The following is a 24,910-nucleotide window of genomic DNA, read 5'->3' on the forward strand; positions in this document are numbered from 1 at the left end:
TGTGCCCCCACCATATTGCTCCTGTGTCACTTATACAGCCCCTGCCCCCCTACAGTCATTGTCCACCCACCATATTGCCCCTGTGCCCCACTATACAGCCCCTGCCCCCCTACAGCCCCTGTCTCCCCCTCTACTGCCCATTTAACCCCACCATACTGTCCCTGTGTCCCGTCTACTGCCCCTGTTTCCCACCACAGCCCCTATAGCCCCTACTTCACATCTCTTCCACTACAGTTTCTATTCCCCCACATGCAGCCCCCACACCCCATGACTCCACTACAGACCATATTCCCTAACTACAGTTATTACCCCCTACTACAGCCCCTCTCCCCAATTGCTGCCCATATCTCCCACACTACAGCCCCCTGTCCCACTTGTAGCCATCAACCTATTTCAGTCACTAACCCCCCTACTACAGCCCCTATCCCCCACTACATTTCCTAAGCCCCCAATTACAGCCCCTAACTCTCAACTACAACCCCTGTGTCCCTACTATAGCCCCTAACTCCTCAATTACAGCCCCTATCACCCCACTACAACTTACTACCAGCTCCTTTCCCAAGATTAGATTTTGATCTGCCCCTGCTCTGTATACCTGTGTCTGTATGTCTCTCTATGACTATATGTCTGTGTATGACTGTGTATGTATGCCTAGATGACTGTTTCTGTATGCCTTGTTCTGTATGTCCCTGTATGACTGTGTCCGTATGTCTCTGTATGCATTGTTCTGTATATCTATGTGTGACTATGTCTGTGTATATATGTCCTTGCATGCCTGTGTATGCATGTCTCTGCATGTCTGTATGTCTCTGTATGCCTGTGTCATTATGTCTCTGTATGACTGTATGTCTGTGGTTGTATATCTCTGTGTGACTGTGTCTTTATTTCTCTATATGACAGTGTCTGCATGTCTCTGTGTGTGTCTGTATGTCTGTGTTTGTATGACAGTGTACCTGTATGTATTAATTGTATGACTGTGTGCCTGTATGACTGTGTTTGTTTGATTGTGTGCCTGCATATTTCTGTGACTATGTGCATGTTGCTATATATCTGTCTATATGGCTTGGGAGGGAAAAATACACAAAGGGCCCTGAGAGGAAGAGGGACACACAAAAAAAACGGGCTGAGTGAAGAGAACAACAGAAAAGGGCTGTGGGAAAGAAAGATACACATAAAGGGGCTAGGGGAAAACAGAGATACACAAGGGGGGATGTAAGAGACATACAAGTGGGTGCAAGACTGCTTAAGATGCATTTTATTTGTGTGGGGGGAGAGTGGGGTCAGCAAAATTCATCTTTGCCTGTGTAGCCAAAAATCCTTTAACCGGCCCTGCCTACAACCTGCTATAATTCTTGGTGCCAGGAGTGTCCTAGTACCTTCAAACTGTAAGTATTAATACCATTTTAGAATGGCTTGACAATTTACCTGGATCCTGCGGAAAGCCCACAGTAAACCCTTGCTTCTAGTTTTTAAAACTGGATAATTCTGTTAGCTGTACAGAGCAAAGCAGGGCCAAGCAGGTCAACAGACAACTCAGACAATTATCAAAGTCCTAGACCATTCATGCTTTATTCTATAGAGACCGTTGGATTCTCCTGCATGAGATATTCGATTGGTGCGCCTGGGGGATCCAGGTAAGTTGTCAAACCATGCTAAAATGGCTTAACTACCTACCTGGCACCATATTTACTACAGCAGGATTAGTGTGCTTGGAATGTTCTCTTAACAAAAAGGACAAACAAGACCTCCAGTGTTGATGGTGAGTGCAGACTAATGAATTCTACCAGCTGTGATTGTTAGCTTCCCATTGAATGGAAGATTGATGAACCCAGCTCAGTTATTGGCCATTAAATATTTCTTATAAATTCACTAAGTAGGTCTCAAGCTGGAAGAAGATCACAATGATAAATACCGTATATACTCGAGTATAAGCCGAGTTTTTCAGCCCATTTTTTGGGCTGAAAAACCCCAACTCGGCTTATACTCGAGTCAGAGTCTGTATTATGGCAATTTGCATTGCCATAATACAGACCGGGGGGAGAGGGGGGCTGGCAGAGCTGTACTTACCTTTCCTGCAGCTCCTGTCAGCTCTCTCCTCCTCCGCGCCGTCCGTTCAGCACCTCGGTCAGCTCCCAGTGTAAGTCTCGCGAGAGCCGCGGCTCTCGCGAGATTTACACTGGGAGCTGACAGAAGAGCAGAACGGACGGCGCAGAGGAGGAGAGAGCTGACAGGAGCTGCAGGAAAGGTAAGTACAGCTCTGCCAGCCCCCCTCTCCCCCCCACTGAACTGCCACTGGACCACCAGGGAAGGAGAGCCCCCCTCCCTGCCATATATCAAGCAGGGAGGGGGGACGGAAAAAAAAAAAAAAAAAAAAATAAGAAATAAAAAATTAATAATAAAAAAAAGGGGTATAAGGACCACTATGGGAGGGGGGGGGGGTATAAGGACCACTATGGGAGGGAGGGGTGGGTTAAGGACCACTATGGGAGGGAGGTATAAGGACCGCTATGGGAGGGAGGGGGGGTATAAGGACCACTATGGGAGGGAGGGGGGGGGGGTAAGGACCACTATGGGAGGGAGGGGGGGTATAAGGACCACTATGGGAGGGAGGGGGGGGGGTAAGGACCACTATGGGAGGGAGGAGGGTATAAGGACCACTATGGGAGGGAGGGGGGTATAAGGACCACTATGGGAGGGAGGGGGGGTATAAGGACCATTATGGGAGGGAGGGGGGGGGGTATATGGACCACTATGGGAGGGATGGGGGGGATAAGGAACACTATGGGAGGGAGAAGGGGGATAAGGACCACTATGAGAGGGAGGGGGTGGGATAAGGACCACTATGGGAGGGGAGGGGGAAGTAAGGACCACTAGGGGAGGGGAGGGTAAGGACCACTAGGGGAGGGGTGAGTCAGAACCACTGGGGGGGGAGTGAAGGAACACGGGGGTGGGGAGGTAAGGACCACTGAGGGAGGAGGAGGGGAAGTCAGGACATATGGGGGGGGGAGGGGGCGGCAAAATATTTTTTGCCTACGGCGGCAAATATCCTTGCACCGGCCCTGCACACACTGCATTCATGCACACACACACTGCATTCATGCACACACACACTGCACTCATGCACACACACACTGCACTCATGCACACACACGCTGCACTCATACACACACGCTGCACTCATACACACACGCTGCACTCATACACACACGCTGCACTCATACACACACGCTGCACTCATACACACACACATACATACGGACACACTGCATTCATTATACACACACTGTAAATAAATATTCAATTAATATATTTTTTTTAGGATCTAATTTTATTTAGAAATTTACCAGTAGCTGCTGCATTTCCCACCCTAGTCTTATACTCGAGTCAATAAGTTTTCCCAGTTTTTTGGGATAAAATTAGGGGCCTCGGCTTATATTCGGGTCGGCTTATACTCGAGTATATACGGTACATGATCTGAAACCTTTACTAGTTTGTATGTTTTTGTAATCCCCCTTTCTTTGCCAGTTTGTAATCTCTAGAAATAAAAGTACTTTGTATATGCTCAGATAAGATGAATGATATAGGAATGATGCATAGTATAAATGACAGAATGGAGCCTGTATGATTAGAGGAGACTCAGTGGTGGTAGTAGGAGGGTAACCCCTACGTTATTGGTTAGATAGAGATAAAACAACACTTCTTTTTTCTTTAGTATTGTTTTATCTCTATTTGCTTCATTAGTTAATTTAAAAGTATATGTCCCTGATTGTGAGACGTGATTAACACAATCATGCTACAAAAACAATCCCTGAATACGCTTTCATTAATGTTAATTGAAGACATTGTCTCAAATGTTAGTTAATTACGTTGTAATGATAACCTGTTGCATTTGTTTTATTTAATATAAGAACAATGCAGATTGGCATGCCATTGCAAACTACAATAACTGGAGGTTAGCAGCGGGTGAAGTGGGCCCTGCCCAAACGAGCTTTCAATCTAAAAGCATCCCAGGCATAACTAGTCAGAGAGAGAGAAACAAGAAAAGGCAGGAAGATATTTTTGTAGGAAAATCTTCTGTTCTCCCCATCTGCCCACACCTTTTGATGCACAGCAGGCGCAGTCTTCCTGCTTGCCGGTGTTATTTCACTTGACTTCCCACCGGAGATGGCATCTCTCGACCTTTAATTAGAAAGTTGGAATGAAAAAAGTAACAACCCTCCTTATAAAAATAAAAGAGCGAGACACATATTTGCGCCGATTACTGCCCAGTTAATGAGAACGTTGATGTTTTGTGTTTTCCTGAATAAATGCACAGCTTTTCGGAGGTCTGCGGCTTATGTCTTCCATGTGGTGTGGAGCTGCAAGCCTGAGCTTGTTTAATGCTTCAGACCAATTATACCTGTTTGTAGGGGGTGAGCAGGAACACAGGTGTTGGGGACAAATTTCCTCACAGTGCCTGAGTTTGCCTGGCAATGCAAAACAATAAGTTGTAATTTCCCCTTGCTAAATGAAAAGGAAAACAGTGTTTTGTATATGCACTGTTGGAGAGAACAAAACTCATATCCTGATCTGTGAAATTTATGCAGAGCTCTTTGCAAGAATAAATAAGTACTGGAATTTTCCTTTCTTTTTTTTTTTTTTTTTTAACAAAAAAATAAATGATATATATGTTAATTAAAAAAAAATGATCATAACTTATGCAACCATACTGAAAAAAGTGTGATGCTTTGGTCAAATCTTCCCAATCGTTCCAAATGATGTTAATTTAAAAAGATTTGATGGATATATATGTGAATAAATATAACTAATCAAATTAAATAGCAATCTAAATTGTCAGAGCACATGCACCTGGCCAAGAAGATAATTATATGGTTTTGGTTAAAGGGGCACCAATCTAAGAACATCTGATTGCCCTTAGCTAGAACTCTAAAGATAATGTTTGTTTTGTTAAACTGACAGGAATATTTTATACCTCAGCTAGTTAGAGCTTGGGGTATAACTATATATACAAGGGGTTACGATCAAAATTCGAATTTGTAGCTGTATTAGTGCACAATAGTGCACATCTGTTTGCCACGATGCCTCCTGGTATTGCACAAGTTCATAGCATTGATTCCAGAGTGTGCCAGAGACTACATTTAGAGCTATTCTGTCATTTATATTGTGGCAGCATTACATTTTATTCCCCTTCTGTTTCAGGTATGCATTGTGTTAGCCAAATACCAAGCAAATGTAGATATTTTGTTATTTATCATGTCGGGCTATGGCTGCACAGGATAGGCACATAACAAATAGTTCACATGTTATAGATATGTCATTTGCTATAAAATATTAAATCATGTACTGTATGCCACCGGTATATGTACCCTCCCTCAATAATACATTATATATGCTGTTGCAAAATATTAGGGATGTCAACCTCTGTTGAACATATTAGTACAACAAGCCATCTGCTATAGAAAATTAAAACAGGTGAATATGTCATTTGTACAACACCTAGCAATTTATATATTTGCTGGTTCTACAACTCTATCAAGTGTCTTGAAATTACACAGAATGGGCTTCCATTGATGGCATGGAGTATTTGATGGCATTTAGTTGGACTGTTGGACTGTCTTCTCACAGCAATGTTCACTGCAGCATTATCCCTCCAGACAATTTACATCTGGCTTAAAATATTACGATTACGATTACAAAATCTACTAAAATAAGCTAATTCACCAGGTGTATTAGAGTCAAGACACTTCCCATTTTGATACATTTGGTAAAACAAGGGGCACAGGGTCTGACGACGCAGAGGCAAGTCAGAGGTGGACTAAGTGTAGTGTATACATGAGTGTTTTAAAAGGTATCGTTGTTGTTGTTTTTTTAGTTTTGGCAGACTAAGGATTTGTTCATTATGATTTATAATTATCATAACTGGACAGCTGTGTCAGGCTGAGAATTCCTTTATGATATGGGCACAATTCATTTTGCTATTGTGGAAGTAGGGAAGCTGGGCGTTAGGCTGAGAATTCATTTATGATATGGGCAGAATTCATTTTGCTAATGTGGAAGTAGGGAAGCTGTGTGTTAGGCTGTGGGACCCACCATTTTGGTCAAACCACTTGAAAATTGCATGTGTCTGTTGCCAACTAGCAGCATAACCTCTGCAAATAAAAGTATACAAGAAGATTGTGTAAAGGCACTTCGGATGGATAAAATACTGGTAATAGAAGTGAGGTCCCTAAAACATAATTATGTATCTGATATAGAAAGTGCTTCCCCAAACAAACACAAAGTGACAAATATAAATATAACAAGATATCGGTGTACATAGTCACCAGTATTAAAGTGTATGGTATAAACACACAGGCAATACAACCATAGCACTAGAATCCACTGGAATATCACAGAATACCTCAAACAAAATTAAACATAACATCCTTCTGTGATAACGTGGACCCTGTAGCCAGTATTGGCACCCTTGAGCCTGCAATACAGAGCCTGGGACGGCACTGGGCCATGTGAGTGGTAGTCCTATTTTTATATCTCACATTTTATATTTTTATACAATACACACTATGTTGTTTTAATTTTGTTTTAGGTATTCTGTGATATCCCGGTGGAATCTATTGATATGGTTGTATTTTCTGTGTGTTTATATCATACACTTTAATACTGGTGACTCTATGTACACTGATATCTTGTTATATTTATATAACCTCTGCAAAGCCAAATTATGGTTATGGTGCTTAGCCTGCTCCCTGTGGAAGAAACACTTGTCTCTTTAAAGGGACACTCCAGTAATCATGACAGCATCACTCTCAGCCAGTGCGCTAAGCCCTGCAGGATTAGCTTTCAGCTGACAGTGAGGCAGGGAGCAGTGCCGGGTGGACCCCATATAAGAAGTCTAAACCAGTAGCAAACAATTTGACTATTTACATTGGGGTGGGGGATGCCTGGGAATACCTGACACTATAACCACTATGTGGGCTTGGAGTGTTCCTTTGGGGGGAAAAAAGTGTCTACTTTGCCTACTTAGTATGTCTATTACTTCCATAAACATTGTCAGTATTGTGTTTAATAGCTCACAAACTCTGTCTTTGTTAATGTCTTCTACTGCACAAAGGGTTTTCTTATATCTCTGTAGACAAGGTTTGAATGCACATTCATTAAAATGTCCATGTAAATTAAGTACCCACACAACATATAGATTTATTTGTCATTTTTTAAATCTTATTATGTCATTAGTGGGCTCATGCAGATTTGTTTTAATCAGCTAGCAAGTTATTAATAAATAGTTTTTCCCTTTCTTATTCTTGCAAGAAATACTAAGCTTTTTTCACTACCTATGTGTAAACGAGCGTTACCTTTTAAATGAAGTATCCTGTTGGGAAAAAAACAGTAAAAGTATCAATGTGTTTATATACTGTATGTGTAACAGTAAGGCCAGTATTTTGCCTATAGATTTGTTGCTAAAACAAAACGTGTCAGATGTTTTATCATTCTTGCGAGGGTGACTCAGGTTATAATGTTTGCTTACATGTTCTGCATATTAATCTGTTGTTGCTGTGTTTTTTTTTTTTCATGTTTCCATCCTAAAAATGCCTAATCCTTTATTGGAAAAGGTGTTTTACACAAACTGTGCAAGTAATGTCTTTGTTTAATTTTCACACATCTAATAAATAACTGGTTGATTTAAATCTGGCGGTAATGTACATTTGAATTGATGTCAAGGGCTGGCGGCCTACCTGTTTGGAAATTTCTGTTGTTTTTCCCAAAATTCTTGCATTTAATAATTTTTTTTTGCGTGCACTAATGTGCTGAGTCACAATTTAGAACACACAGTGATGCAGTCAATATGTCTTTAGGAATCCCAGATTATGGTTTCTATACCTCGCCCGGCGATCAACGGGCTACGTTGTCGTTCGCGGATTATGGTTCCATGGGGCCTCGAGCGGCACAGATGCTTCGTAGTGAGCATGCTGCCTCAGCAAGTAACTCCCCCCTCCATCACCTTCCCAGCCCGGATCAGTTTAAGAGCCCAGGTTTGTACAGCCTTTTATTGTTTTTGGGGAAAGGTGAGCAGGGGATCACTTTGGCGGGTAATGACACACAAACCAGGGCCTGCATCCTAACCTTTGCATGTTTTTAATTATTGACATTTTCTCCGAGGTGACATTATAGCTGTGTTAATAAAGGGAGTTTCTCTTCTGAAAACAAACTGTAATAATGCAGGTCAAACGTACACAAGTGTTAATGTTAATGTGCTTATATGCCTTGCATAAATAACAGCAGGTTATTGTTTTTAATTATGTATTAATCCCTAGGCATATAAAGAATGTTTTAAGATCTGGCTCTAATGCCAATTAATTTTTTTAATCTAAATTTAATGTCTTAACTCTCCTTTCACTTTTTAAATAATGGCAACAAATAAATATATATATATATATATATATATATATATATATATATATATATATATATATATACAGAAATATTGCATTTATTTGCCACTTGTGAAAAGGTAACAATTATTAATGATGCCCACTTTAAATACACCCCTGCAAAATGCTTTGCCCAAAGACTGTATTGTATTTTTAATGCGCAGGCTTTGTGCCAATTCTAATTAAAATGACAATAGCACCTTTAGAGCAGGCGTAGGTTTGGTGTGAAGAATACCAATGCATTTTATATATACTTGAGTATGTATGAAACACCTTTTCACAGCATGTTATTTCGTGGCTACAATCTACATTTGCCATTGTTTTCAGCATTTTGTTTAGCAGGCAATCACTTGTTTTCATTAGTGTCCTGACGTTTGTATAACATTTGCATTTTCATATGTTTCTAATCAATTTATTTCTGTGTTCCGCCCTTCCCTGTATGTAGAATTGATTTTCACTAAGTGATGTTATTATTCTGAGTTATGAAAGGATTTCTACAGTGCAATAATACCCATGAAATGCAGGAAAATGCCATAATGACTCATGACTTGAAACTGCACAGAGTTTTATCAGTCAAGGGGTTATCATGTAATGTCGACCTTTCACATCCAGCTCTGGATACATTTACAAGGATGCTCTTAGCTCACAGCTTGCACAGTGTAGTCATTTATAAGCCAGCTTGGAAGATAACCTAACCTAAGTATTATGTACAGCTTTTGGATCCACAGATGTGTGGCATAGTAGCAATTCCTCAACCACTTACATAAATATCTATATCCCAGGACAGATTATACTAATGCACAATGTGTGGATGTGAATGACGGGCTAAAATAAAAAAAATATATATTTTTTTTTATTATGTACAAACATGGAATATTTGGTGAAGTTAAATGAAATACCCTTAAATCTTTCATATCTGCTTAAAAAAAAACAAAAGAAGCCCAAATGTAATAGCCATTTGCCACTCTTGGCATTCAGCCTGTTTAATTGACTATAAAATTATTATTATTGTCGATCACATTTAAACATTAAATTATAGCTCGATGTTGCTCTTGATCCAAAAGATTGAAAAAAAAAAATAGAATCCATACTGAAGCACATTCCAAATTGCATTATAGGGAAATCGTGTCAAGTAATATATAGTTAACTAATAGTATAACTAATTGTGTTTATTAGACATGTATCTAGCTAAGTTATGGGAGATAAAGTTATGTTACAGCCTAAGATCCACATTATTGCCTCTATATTATGCATTGTCATATTATAAAATAAAACAACGTATTTTGTTCCCATATCTCTGGAGGAACATTTGTCTTCTACATGGTCCTATTTTTTATTTATTTTTATATTTATATAGTGGCAACAAATTTCGTAGCACTTTACAATGATCAGGACATCAATGGACAGTCGATATGTTTTTATTATGCTATCATAGCCCACTAGGATACATTTTTTTACTTGTATGAGAAATACAACTTTTCTATATTATCTTTGCAACAAAGATTTCCCATTACTCTTCCTAATTTTCTATTCCACCTATAAGAATCAGTATAGGAAAGGGGAGCTGAAGATTAAAATTGGTGGCTTTCTGTAGACCCGTCCTTTGGGCGAGCAAGCAGGGCTCTGGTCCCTGACTTTGCTCTTTGGGAGGACATGCAGTTATGGGAACCATATTATTGAGGCTCTCACATAGATATACATGTGTTTAGCATGTATGACATTTGGTTGATTGTGACTCTCACACCCACTGGTCAATAGAGAACAGATAAGTCACTGGAAGCAGGTGCCAGGATGATATCCCAAAACCTACGAGCTGCTGTGCTGTGGATGGCAATTAGGATGGATGACTGTACCTGTCAAAGAACAGCTCTTCTGCTCACCCAACATTAGATACTGGGGTTGGCAGTCCAGTGGCTCATCACTCCCTCCCTCCTCAGACAGGCAAACAAGAGGGAAGGGATAATTAGTTCAATGTGTGTTAGTGTGTGTTAGTGTGTGTTTCTTAGTACATGTGTTTGAAGGAAGGATGTTACATTGTGTGTTAGTGAATGAGTTTTTGTGTCTGATTGTGTAAGTCTGTATCTATTTTTTATTGTGTGTATATGATACGTCTGTGCGCATTTTGCTAATTAGTACGAAGCACGTTATATACATATGTTAGTGGCTCTATGTGTGAAATACTGTAAGGTAAGGATGGCATGGGCTCTGTTTGTATATATTCAAACTCTTGAGTTTGTCAGCACTGTGTACTTTTATTAACGCACCTAAAACACCAGTGTCTCGACCACAGCAGTGGTCTTTATCAAGCTTGTGGTTGAAAGTTTACTGCTTTTCACAGTATTAAAATGCATTTTGATAAAAGGACACTGTGCTGACAAAGACATGCTGGGATATTTACCACTATGTTATATATATCCTGGTAACAATTGTAAATATGATTGCAGTCACTTCTTTGCCAAGTGATGGATTAGCATCACACAACTCTTAGGGAGCATTTGTAGAATGCCAAGCCTCTTTTTACGTCATGGAGGTGGTGAAAATGATCTACAGCCAAGTATATATTTTCTATCTACCTATCCATTTAATAAAAGTATGTTTAAATTATTTAAGCAGATATAGTGATCATCCTACAGCCAATAGTCTATAATACAAGTTAGGTCGTATTGTTCATCACTTGCCTGTAGCTCACTCCCTCCTCTCCTCCTGCGTTGTTTAACCCTAACTAGCATGGAACTCTCTAAGAAAACAACTCTACGAACTCTCTAGAAAATAGACTTGCAGGGTAAAGCACTGAATCATAAACTGTAGTGAATTAAATCCAAGTGCAAACATGTAAACTAAAGTAGCTTATCTGCTACTATAGATTTGGTTGGAAATGTTTTCCTTTTGGCATTACTAGCCTATTTTTCCATTAACCATTTAGATTTAATTCACCATACCTCCCAACTGTCTCTGTTTAGGAAGGACAGTCCTATTTTGGGCCCACATCCCCCTGTCCCTCTTTTCTAGGAGCTCAATATTGTTGGTGTTTTTGAGTGCATAACAGAGGTCCACAGCAATAATACTCACAGTAATATGTGTGTCTTTAAACTACAATAAATGTGTTTCGAAATCAATCTGTTTAAATATTATACACTTATCGTGTTCTAGATTACATTTTAGTGTATATATTGTGATTTAGTAAGTCACCTAAAATTTCTCATAACAGCCCTGCCTCTTGCCACACCCCTTCTCCCCACTTACACTCTTAAAATTAAAGTGTCTCTTTGTCCGTTTGAAATGTTGGGAGTTATGAGTTCACTAAAATTCAGAGTTTAGTGAATGACCCTGTAGCTATATTGTTACAAGGAGCTGGATTCATAGAACTCCGACCAGTAAAGATGCTAAATGTATGAACTATAACTTTAAAGACTGTCTAAAGTCTAAAACTGTCTATCTTGATTTAGCCTGAGACCCACGTTTGATCGATATTTTTAATAAAAGGAACAATCTAGAAACCATAACCACTGCATGTTTGTAGACGGTTGTGACAGAGCACCTGTAATCCGACCGAGTACCTCCGCCCAGTCCGCTTCCTAGCCGCTTGCAGCGACCCTGGAACCTTCAGCCCTATTCGCCGAAGCTTGACTGGGGTCCTTGTAGAGCTTTTTCACCTGACCAGCCTGCAGCTCTCCTTCCAGGCAGGTATCGTCCCCCTGCCTCATACACGTCAAACCTGCTTTCAGGCAAGGATTGTGCCTATTCCTCTGCAGCTTTCCTTCCAGGCAGGTATAGTCCCCTCTGCAGCCGTTCTATCAGACAGGTATCCACAGCCATCTGCAATGGTATAGCTCTTATTTTTAAAAACACACTTGCAGCTCTCAGGCCTTGCTCTCTTACTATTTCTCAGGTTAGAAGGATCCTGTAAACAGGTCCAAAAACTCTATCACTGAGATCCCTACAAATCCACACAGGACACAAGTTCCATAAGGAGCTAACATGCACATCTCTTCTTAGGACTAGCCCATAGGATCATTACATTTAGATTGCTGTGACAAACATAATAAGATTCAAATAGCAAAACATTTAACAAAATAAACAGGAAATTATAATAACATATTTATAAAAGGATAGGGAAGACAATAATTAACAGAAAATATCTCTTTTGCCTGCAGAATTAGCAATATGCAAATTAGCAAGCCTTGGTATTCAGGTTGTGCATATAACTGTTGCTAGATGCTTGCAACCAATAGGTGGCGCTGTACAGGCTCCACAACCAAATCCACCTAGATGATTGCAATTATTAGCCAGACAGAAGAGCACAATAACCTTTATCCCCAAACAACCAGATTACACACACACCCTGCACCCACAATGGACACAGGGTGACTTAAACATAGGAATAGTCCAGGGTGCTATAAAAAATGTCTGTTTGAAACCCCAGGTGATAGTGACTACCGTCACAACGGTGTTCCCTGGTACTGGGGCAAACAATTTCTTAGTGCTTCTACCAGAAATGTGGGACCCAACCCCCTTCTCACAATTGCTAATGTAGATGTTCAAACTCTGCATTGGAACTGTCAACTTCATCCATATTTTACTGCCATTCAGTGGATTAGCCAAGAGGCTCATGCTCTGAATGATGTTAGAATATGGATGGATATTACCATTGTGGAAGCTTGAACTCAGAGATCATTGCTGACAACCTAATGGCATAATAAGTAGTGCCTACACTGCTCATTTAAATTCCCATTATTGTTATAATTCCTCCACCTTTCTCCCACTGCCCTTGTAATAATTATTAAGAGAAAAATGACTGCCCAGCTTGTTCCCAATATTCGTCTTTCAAATAAGTTAACTGGGATCATTAAACTCCTTCCATACTTGTCTAAAACTCTATCTTGATTCTAATCTCACCGCATTTCCATCAATAATATGCCTTTAAAGAGACATCCCAGGAACCTGAACGGCTTTTTTTTTAATGACTGTTAATGATTTTGCATGAAACATAACGGGAACAACATGAAAATGACAGCAGCCTGACAACTTTTAAAGTTCATGCTCAAAGTAGTTCTTTGCAACTGCACAGTGCCTTCCACAACTGCAAAACCAAAGAATTTCTGCACAAACTGTCAGAAACTGTCTCAGGGAAGCTCATCTGCATGAGATACCATGACGAGATCCTGAGGCCTATTGTTGTGCCATTCATCCACGACCATCACCTCATGTTGCAGCATTATAATGTATGGCCCCATGTTGTAAGGATCTGTACACAATTCCTGGAAACCGAAAACATCCCAGTTCTTGCATGGCCAGCATACTCACCGGACATATCACCCATTGAGCATGTTTGGGATGCTCTGGATCTGCGTATACGTCAGCGTGTTCCAGGTCCTGCCAATATCCAGCAACTTCCACACAGCCATTGAAGAGGAGTGGACCAACATTCCACAGGCCACGATCAACAACCTGATCAACTCTACGTGAAGTAGATGTGTTGCACTGTGTGAGGCAAATGGTGGTCACACTAGATACTGACTGTTTTTCGGACCGCACCAGATCCTCCTAAAACAGTAAACTGCACATTTTAGAGTGGCCTTTTATTGTGGGCAGCCTAAGGCACATCTTTGCAATAATCATGCTGTCTAATCAGCATCTTGATATGCCACACCTGTGAGGTGGATGGATTATCTCGGCAAAGGAGAAGTGCTCACTAACACAGATTTAGACAGATTTGTGAACAATATTTGAGAGAAACAGGCCTTTTGTGTACATAGGAAAAGTATTAGATCTTTGAGTTCAGCTCATAAAATATGGGGCAAAAACAAAAGTGTTGCCTTTATAATTTTGTTCAGTGTACTATTTTTAAAATAAAGATAAATATTGTGTATGTAAGGAGGAGTGTCTGAAGTGTTAATCTAAAGTGTAAAAGTCCCAAAAATTTAAATATAATACAAACATGAAAGTTACACACAGAGGACACTAGCACATGCAGACATTTATACACAGAAGACACTGACACACATACTCTCACTGATTGGACACACTGACAGACATACAGACACACACATTCACTCATAAAAATAAATTTTTAAATCATATAAGGCTACTTAAAATCGCCTATCTTAGCTAACAGATATGGGGATTCAGTTCTACCATATGCCTTATAAGATTTAAAACTGTATATTTATGTGTGCGCCGTAACTTAATCTGTATTATATATGAATTTTGGTCACTATGGCAGCACCATTCCTCCTGCAAAATGCACAGTCTGGGTGTGCGACCAATTCCTTTTTGTCTTTACACACACATTCATTCACATAGTGATTTGACACAATCTCTCGCTGATTTGACACACACTGACAGACACACCTACTGACACACACTCTCACTGATTTGACACACACTAGCTGACACACATTCCCCAAAACACAAATGGTTAATGTTTCTATCTTTATTTAAATCCACCCATCCTCCCTACCTTTGGAAGAGCTGGAGTTGATCCTTTTTCCTGGGTCCAGTGTGGGACTTGTGCAATCTTAGTGCTCTTCCTCACTTGCTGTTTAGTGAGCCAGGGCTGGAGTGACCCGGCTCATAACCCGGCTCCCAGCATCACCGAAGGGTGCACAAGGGAACAGTGCTGGAATAGCACAGACATTAGAGCTCCTTCGCCACCCGTTTGGACACCGCACATTCGGGGATAGTAGGCACCTGCTCACCAGGTAAACAGGTGCCTACTCTGCCTTAGCACACACCTGGCCTCCCGGGGACCCTATGATGGGCAGCCAGACAACTTTTAGAGTACCCCAGAACGCATGGCCCAGGTTGAGAGCCTATGATCTAAGCTATGGCTTAGCTCACAAAATATCTTTGTCACAGTGCGTGTGTGTGCGTGTGTATGTGTGTGTGTGTATATATATATATATTAAAACGGATAAAGTGAATCTGTAAACTCAGGACCTCTATTCCCTTTCTTGACTTAATAAACATGATCAGTGCTGGATTATACCGCTTACAAAACCAGGTGATTTATATAATAAATTATACGTTCCTGTTTCCCTGCTGTGACTTCTCAGATTTATTATCTGTAAATATCTATGCCTCCCTCCTACAGGTAGCATTTCAACCCCGTTATTTGTTTGTTTAATGCATAAACTTGAACATCCACCACTCCCATGAAAAACATAGACAATAATGACTGTGTAGGTGTGATTTTGTCACAAACATAATTCCGTTCTCAACTCTGTGATCATTGCAAGTGAATTCTGCAGTATATGAGCGTTCAATGAGCTAAAATGATTTTACGCTGTTATCACTTACTTTAAATTATGAGGTTTGACTATAAACACACACTCTCCCACATAATTTTATTCATAGCTTGACATTTTATTCTTCAGTCTTTTTACTTACATTTTTCAATATGATCATAACACGAGTTTCATGTGCAATTTTTCCAGCAGAAATGTCTCTATAGATTTCTGCATTTCAAAATAGTTTAATATAGTACTGTGTGAAATGAAAACCGCATAATAAATGTATGGATATACAAATATATACTTTGTATATTTGTACACTTATTTAATAGACTGGCAATATACAGATAAAATGTTCATTTTTAATACTAAAAGGTGCAGGATTAACACCGTAACCACTGCCACTACATGCCATTGTAGTAGTTATGCTGCTATTATGCTCTATGTTCAGTTCAATCATCTTCAGTTTAACCAAAACTGGAAATCGCTGAGACACCCACAGCCAGGCTGTCTGTACTGATAATGTGGAAGTTTCACTTCCATATTAGCAATACCAATTTTGGCCATGTGAGAACAATAGTAATAGACCAAGACCATCAGTTGACTCAATCAGCCTACAAATAATATTTAACCCCTTAAATGACATGTCATGATTCCCTTTTATTCCAGAAGTTTGGTCCTCAAGGGGTTAAATATAAACAAAATCGATATTACTCTAGTAGAAGTGGGTCTCTCGTATTAGCAATTCCAGAGAGCCCCCTTGCCTCGAAGAACCCAGGTTTTGGTCAAACCACTTGAAAATGGTAACCAGAACTAAGGGACAGCATACGCAGCCCAGTAGCGCCATATCTACTATAACTGCATATAATATACACACTCAATTTGAAGCAGAATAAAAATAGACATTTGTTTACAAACGAGATTTAATATCTATATCTAAATATGACATTATTTTGCTGCCCCCAAGTAATCAGTTTGGTACATGGGTGCAAGGAGGTGTAGCACATAGTACTATTTATGTTTTGGGAAAATGAGTTATTCACTAAACTGAGAATGGACCAGTGAGTTGCAAATGTTTGGCTAAAATTCTCTGGTCACCTTCTGACGACTCAAAGTTTAATAAATAACAGGTGCTCTATTGCCCAAGCCTCCTTCTCTAGATACATGTACCTAGGATTCTTATATGTTTATTTAGCTGGGGCCCAATGCTCTGTGATCCGATCATGACATTTGAGTAGAGAACTAGAATCCCAACATCTTTGAGAGTTCCACTATATGGTAATTTACTCAGTATATTGGTTATTATGATATCATATAATGCCGGAACACGTGTATTAGTGCAGGGACTCACACTTATTGTTTTGTTTTCATCCCTAGAAAATGTATTACATATCATAATATAATGGAAGATGCTATCAAATACACATAAATTAAGCTGTCTTATGGGAAATTAATTAAATCAAGCTGTTATGAAAATTAGACTCTAAGTCAAGTGATTCATACATGTCATTCAATTTCACTAAACACACACTTCAACATTATGTATCTTTTATATAACATGATTATTTAGAGTTAAATTTAAGTGGTAGGGTTAGGACTTCTTTAATCTAATGTCATCACCAGGACATCCATTTTATGTATTTCCTAAATTTAGTGTAAGTTATGCTTCTGCCACTTTAATTTAATCTTTTCCCTAATAATATGTCCAGGTAGAGTTGAAAATACGGGAAGAATGCTGTTATGTCTCCCTAACTTTTTTGCCGACATATTACTGTTTTGAGAAGGCTGACAACACCCAGGGCACCATAACAACATTATCTCAATGAAGCTGTAATGGTCCCTGAAGATCCTTGGCGCCCTCTTACTTTAAGGAATTAAATCGCTTACGAAGGGTTTAATCCCAAAGTTCTCCAGATGGTGCCTGTACTCCACTTCCCTCTTCCTACCCCTTGGCTTTAATTAGGTAGCCTCTGACTGACCACTGGTGATATGTTGAAACTCTCAGCTGACACTCTTAGCTCATCACTAGATTCCCATTTAGAAAAATGCACGAGCCGTTAATAAAAATACCAGAACTGACTTCCAGGTCACAGAGGTGAATACACCAGATAAATATCCTTAGACAGGGCTCAATTCAAGCTCATTATCAGTTATGCTCATTGATATCAGGTCCTTCAACAGAGTGTTGCACCCGGCAACCCTAAGGGAGGCTAGCCAAAACGAAACCCTAGTAAGCCTGGGCACACTCACGCCATGCTGACTTACCTTTTGGTAGGGACTCACTACGTCACCAGCAATACTCAATAAGTCACCCCTCTCCTGTTTTCCTACTTCAAGTCCCACCTTAATCACATTTAACATAGAGAAGAATGAGTGATGCCTTTAAAATGGGGTTCAGTTCTACACCGGTTCAAGCAAAAAGAGCAGGGTCTTGAATAAATCACTATTTTCTATTATACCATGCTGGGAAGACTGTGGCACTAGATATGGAGGTCAGGTTATAAATGCTAGGTCAATGACCGGAAAGATTGTGTGATTTTACATGTTATAGAAACTCCACTAAATGCCAGAAAGTACATTTTCTGATTTATGTCTGATCACGTCATTTGTATTTGCTAAATTACTTAGGCTCTTGGTACGGCATCTGTGCATGTAACAGAAGTCTATTTTATAAGGTTCTAGTTCCATTCATGCCCTAACCTTTGTATTCCAATACTTCTGTTTTAATTGAACAAATGGATTGACTTGGATTATTTATAAGATTTGATTAGAACAACTGCTAAATAAGTCAACTGCTGTTTGCACCAGCTTTTGGAAATAACTTTTGCCCTTAAGCTTTAGTAAATGTTATAGTTATGATATGAATTATAGGAATTCACTTGGATTTGCAACAATATGCAACATTGGCCCTTATTATATATTTAATTCCAGATTTTAGAACTGCTTTGCGTAAATGGAAGCAAAGCTACACGATAATATATTTTTTATAAAATGAAAGAAACTACTATGAGCATTGGGCAGTCATATTTATAGAAGAAATAAGCTTAAAATGAAGGAAATCCCTTTAGAGTCCTTTTCATAACATGACCAACCTACCAGCATTCCTATGACTTATTTTTGAAAGATGCGCTGCAGACTGAAGAGGGCCGTATTGTGGAAATAAATTATTTTAATTACAAAATCAGGCAAACAATTAGGATTGCAGAGACAGAACCTAAGTCACCCAGGTGGTATCAAAAAAACATGCATGCATTAAATTGTGCATTTTTTCATGTGTTTATATCTAAAACCAGCTTGCAATAGCTGCCAATCTCTTGTCTGCTGCCCATGCAATCTCCCCAGCCCAGGGATTTCAATAGAAATAGAGGGCACATTCTTTACACACTTTTATTTTTTTATTTTTTTTACCCGAGAGAGTATTTCCCAGACAATTTGTAGTGCAGTTCAGTTCTACCAGTATCCCCATGTCTCCAAGTATTTCCATGTCTCCCAGTGTCCCAATCTCTCCCAGTGTCCCCATGTCTCCCAGTATCCCCATGTCTCCCAGTGTCCCCATGTCTCCCAGTGTCCTCATCTCTCCCAGTGTCCCTTATGTCTGCAAGTATCCCCATGTCTACCATTGTCCCCATCTCCCCCAGTGTCCCCATCTATGCCTGCTCTATGTTTATATTCATTTACCTGCCCTAAACGCTGTGTTTTACTGCAGATTTTTAAAATTACTTCATTGCAGCTTTATTTATTTTTAAATAATGATGTTTTTGTTATATAACACAAAACTGTTAATAATCAGTTTTATAACAACAGTTTTGGTATTTTGTACTTGATTAATTTCTGTTTATTAATATTATGTCTATTATTTAGTGTTCAGCCCAGTTCCTTTGTAGTTTGCATGGGATGTGAATGCTGTATCCAGATATGTTACCCCTCACCCAATAAAAAAGAAACCCCTACCCTTTAGAAAATAAAGTATAATAACCTGGAAAAAAAATGATTTACTTGCATGAGCACCGTGTTTGTTGTTAGATCATTTCATACATCTGTTTTTGAGCCTTACCAGTCTTAGGGAAGTAAACTATTAAATGATTGCCATTTAATCTAAATGTAACTAGGTTTTTATATCCAGGCTTGTTTAGTGGTAGTGTGGGCTGAAGCTCTGATTGAGTACCTGCTATCTCTCCGCATGGCCATGATTTGAGAAGTCGGGCCCAGCCTGCTTCCTCTAGCGTTTGGCTTTTCCTCATTGTTTTATTTTTTTGTGTGTAAGCAATGCATGTTAGGATTCTCCTCTCATATATGGCTTTGTTCTCTGCACACCAGTTTTGAATAGCTACAGTGCTCAACCGAATTATGGCGCACCAGCTTCCCCAGCAGGCACCAACCCAGGTCGGCCAGGTGGGTTTCCAGGGGCCAACAGCCCGGGCCCAGTTGCTGATCTCTATGGAACGGCTAGCCAAGACACTGCTGTGGGTAACTACATTAGCGCAGCTAGCCCTCAACCGGGATCTGGATTTAGCCATGCAATGGCTGTAAGTATCTATCTTCATTAATGTTTCTAATTGTGATTTATAAATATTCATTCTTCTAAGACTTAGATTATTTTGTTTGAAGCTCTATTATTTAATATATTTAATCAAAAGCACAAGATGATTAACAGGTCTGCTTGGGATATTTTGGCATTCCGTGCTGGATCTCTGTGTTTTAGTTAGTACCTTTTTTGTATTTATATCCCTTTACTTAAACAATGGTATTTCTCTAAGCTTGCTAGTCACGGATCTTTGAAGCATAGATATGGGCACAGTACTTTTAGCATCCTGTTAACTTTAATATTTATAGTGAAATGATGACTGCTGTCTGTATTTCAGTTTTCCATTAACCCATTCACTTCTTATACCCTTAGGTGATTACACGCACAACTGTTCATTATGAGGCTCACTTAGCCTATTGACACTCCATACTATCATTTTATAGATGCTGCAGAATATACTAATAGACCTGTTTCAAAGCTGCACACTTCAGTGGCCAAGCTGTCTCTTCAATTATTAGAGTAATAGTTTTCTATTGGCTGATATCTGCTCATCCGTTAAGGGTAAAATGAGCAGCTTTCACCCAACACTTTCTGGTGTACACCAAGGTGAACCACTTGCGCTGCTCAACCTGAACAATGACCTATAGGAGTCTTATTTGACTTCTGTCATATCAGACTCCATAGTGTAATGCTGTGCTTTGTCAGAAAATGGTGGTGCATAACGGCCGTAAACCTCTTTAAGATCTAGTTGCTAATTCATTTTAGCTGCCTACCTGTTGCACATGGTCTCTTTGCACATTTAGCTACTGCTTGTGACAATATTTGCCAGAAAGTTCAGATAAGTTTCATTTAAAGGAACACTATAGTGTTGGAATACAAAACTGTATTCCCAACACTGTAACTCCCCTGCCTTATCCCCCACCGCCCCCTTAACCCCAGCTGCAAATAAAGGGTTAAAACCCTTTTTTCACTTCACTGCCTCAGCGCTGCTTCAGATTTCTCCACCATCATTACAGCAATTCCGAACCTTATGTGCATTTGTGGCAAGTGCCATCCATGCATTATGCATTCCCCTTATGATAGGATTGACTCCGTGTATTCCTATGGCGTTTTGCAAGATGCTGGACAGCCTCATGCAAAGCGTGAGGACGTCCAGCGTTGTTTCACGGAGTCAAACTCTGTGAAACTGCAGGAAGCACCTCTAGTGGCTGTCTGGTAGAGGTAGTCTTAACCCTGCAATATATACATTGCACCCAGGGATAATGCACCCAGACCACTTTAATAAGATAAAGTGGTCTGGGTGCCTAGAGTGTCCCTTTAATTTGTTGCAAAATTGTACTCTGTAAGATACCTACCAGCACTGATGCACTGCCTATGTTTATTTAAAACATCTAGCTTTAAAATATGTGTATCACGAATAAATAGTTGATAGATGATAAGATTATCTTTTGGATCTGTGACCTTAAATACATAACATCCCACATATTTAATGCAGGATTAGCCATGACCTTTTTGGCAAAGAATCAGGGAAGTTGAAGATAGACAACAACTGAAGATCTAGCTCTTTGAATATTTGTTCTAAAACAAATAACCACACAGTTTCCAATATATGTGAAATTAAATATTACTGTAATAGTTTATTTACTGTAGTTCTACCTTTTTCCAAAAATGTACAGATTCTCACTCTGTGCAAGTCATCCCATATTAATGTGTGGTGTTTTAGATTATTAAAATAAATCATAGTGGGTTGTGTAAAATGTACCCTTTTCAAGCATCCATTTTTTTTTATTGAAAATGTAATACACCATAAAACCTAACAATAGCTAAGAGACAACCCATATAGAAAAACAGGCTTGTCAAATTTTCACAAATATATTGCTGTATGCCTTGACAGGACAGACAGAGAGGCTCGTATACAGGAGGCAGTAAATACCAAGCAATATGCCTAACAACACAGTAACACAGCCGAATAAATGGATTTTCACAATCATAGAAAAATATGCTGGCTGCCCTTTCTTCATTCATTTTTCTGTGCACATTTTGACATTTGTTACGTAGCTTTGTGCCCGCTTCCTGCAACTTGATTCTGGTAACCGCTTTAATAAAAATAATCATTTGCACATTCGATGGAAACCACACATGTATTTAAATGCAGAATGTACTAGTATGGATTAATAGACAATATATGAATGCACTTTTATGAATAATTAAAACATTATGGAATATGGCCTATGCAAAGATATTCAAACATTTTTAATAAAAAGAATAATCACAAAGTCTGCTTTACATACAGTATTTTTTATATATATTTATTGAAGATATAAATATGTTTAGTTCAGATTTTAAACTTGGAGCAGAAAGGAACTATGTAAAAAAAAACTTCAATAAGAGCTAGAATGTTCATGATGCTCCATTTTTGTAACTTTGTCCAACAAATAGTTTCCTCAGCCGCACATTATGCTGCATCTCCCAATGACAAAATCCTGTATTTTCTAAGCAGACTTCTCCTTCACAATATTGTCTGTTGTCCATAGGCCATGAACACGTACAAGGTAATTGTGGCAGAATGAATGCATTTTAGTAATTATCCAATGATTAGTGTTAATTCTCTTAGACGGCTGTGAGTGTTAAAGTGGGAATAACTACTGGTAAATTATATGCCACTGCACCTTCCCCATTCAACAGATATACAGGGCACTAAGGGGATGTGATTATTTGCGTGCTTTTTTTGTGATATTTTATCACGCCAAACACCCTCATCAGGGTTAATGTTTAAGATCGTTAAATTTTAGCAAGTTACTAACCTGTATCAAATAACCTATGAAAAAAATGCATTTTGTTTTTGCTATGCTGCTGTGATTTATAAATGTGGATGGAAATTTGACTTAACCAATTTGCATGCTTTTCATTTCAGATAGCAAAGTGTTTTTTTGCTGTATGATGGCATGAATGCGAATTTAATTGTGATGAGGCTGCCAATCATAACACCCTACGAAGAGAAATATGATTATGTAATTGAATGGCACACCAAAAATAAGCTTTCATTTTTGTAAAAAAATGACAGCCAAAATTATTCTGAATACAGTTTGCTGTATTTAAAAACGCACTAGGAACAGAACAATGAATTGTCACAGTGAATGGTTGAATGGAACAAGATAATGCAGTGTAGTATTGCTGAGGAATCCCTAAAGCAGGGGACTCTAGATGTTGCAGACTGCATCTCCCTGAATGCTCCTACAGCCATAATGCTGGCAGAGCATCAGGGAAGATGGAGTCCATAACATCTGGAGTGCCAAAGACAGTATTTAAAATCATAATACTTTCTTTGTTTCATGTTTTTCTAAAACATTGTCCAGGAGTTTTTTTGGTACTTTATATTTTTCTAATTTACAATATTTAGCATTTAGAATTGCACACATTTGGTATAATCTTACATATTTTTCAGTACATCTCGGATGGGGTTCAGTATAAAGATCTCCTCTGAAATTATTAAGAGACCCACTTTTAAATTTAAATATTTCAACCAAATTTGCAACATTGCACTTTATTTCCTTTAAATAATCCTGTTTTCTTTCCCAATGCTAGTCCAATCCCTAACTTTATGTGATCATTCTTCAGAATATCATGTCACCAAAGCATTATTAAAAATCCCATCTGGCTGTGTCTACTGTCAAATGTGGACTATCCAGCTGCTAACATTTCTAGGGCAGATTACCCTTTCTTACCATTGCAAAAGTGTTTCTTTGTATGTATGTCTTACCTGTTGGTAAAGCCCAAAGTAAGTCACCTTTCAAAATGTGAATGCTCGGACCTCACAGATGTTCAGAAGTGCAGTATCCAATTCACGACATGCAAATTCTTTATAGGTGGGGTGCCTGATTGGCAGGCTCTATTGATGGTGATAATTTTAATTATTTTGAATTTGGACAGTAACTTAAAAATTATAGTGTTGACTAGATGAAAATCTATAGTCCACATGCACCACAATTGTATTGTGACAGCCCTCTCCTGCAAAGTCTTATCAGATTTGTCCAAGATAAGGCAAATGGAGGTTATAATAAACAACTTGCTTATTGAGAAACAGATATTCATGCCATCATTACAAGCAGGACATGTGCTCATTTTTACCAGCCTAGAATATGTGTGTAGATGAACTGCTAAATCTGTTCCTCTTGAATAGAGTACTGACAAACTCAACGATTGTACAATTTTAGGGGCCTTTGATTGCAACGGCTTTTACAAATGGATACCATTGAAACGTTTGATGGGGTTGGTTGCCATCTCAATTTGAGGTATTCTAATTTCTACCATCGTATTTTATGGAAATTTTACAGAAATCAATATAATTTGCTTTATTCTTTTCTTATGTAGTTATAGATGTTTCACCCTATTTTTAGCTCAGTGGTGCCTTTGAAACGGCCTAATTCTTGTTTGTGCTTTTAGTTGTCCTTTAATATGCTTTCAGCTAACATGTATTTACTTATCTGCAATTCAGTCGATATCCCTGGAACGGGTTGATCCAGTCTGCTAATTCTGGGGTGTAATATGTAAATATATAATGCTTAAAGCAATTGACATATTTCCTGCTGAAGAAACAGGCACCATGGAGTTAAACTGTTATCCTTTCTCTCTGCCTTGAAATGAATTACCTAGGACCACTTTGTCTTTTTTCATTCTAGATACCAGTCAGATATCATTTGTCACTGTTGTTTACACATTATGAC

The 24,910-nt window shown here is 39.0% G+C and overlaps 1 protein-coding gene across 7 annotated transcripts in view; it reads left to right on the forward strand.

Annotated features, from left to right (window-relative positions):
- MSI2 (musashi RNA binding protein 2) overlaps positions 1 to 24,910 on the forward strand; it is a 547,507-nt gene that overhangs the window by 512,835 nt on the left and 9,762 nt on the right. For 3 of the 7 annotated variants that reach the window (XM_063457454.1, XM_063457456.1, XM_063457457.1), the window contains 3 exons: positions 7,854 to 8,030; positions 19,979 to 20,187; positions 24,401 to 24,478. In XM_063457454.1, the coding sequence (XP_063313524.1) occupies positions 7,854 to 8,030; positions 19,979 to 20,187; positions 24,401 to 24,442 (428 nt within the window). In that variant the 3' untranslated portion in view covers positions 24,443 to 24,478. The remainder of the gene's footprint in view (positions 1 to 7,853; positions 8,031 to 19,978; positions 20,188 to 24,400; positions 24,479 to 24,910) is intronic. The other 4 variants (XM_063457458.1, XM_063457459.1, XM_063457460.1 and 1 more) reach the window with 2 other exon arrangements.

This window comes from Pelobates fuscus, chromosome 1 (assembly GCF_036172605.1).
Source record: "Pelobates fuscus isolate aPelFus1 chromosome 1, aPelFus1.pri, whole genome shotgun sequence".
NCBI lineage: Eukaryota > Metazoa > Chordata > Amphibia > Anura > Pelobatidae > Pelobates > Pelobates fuscus.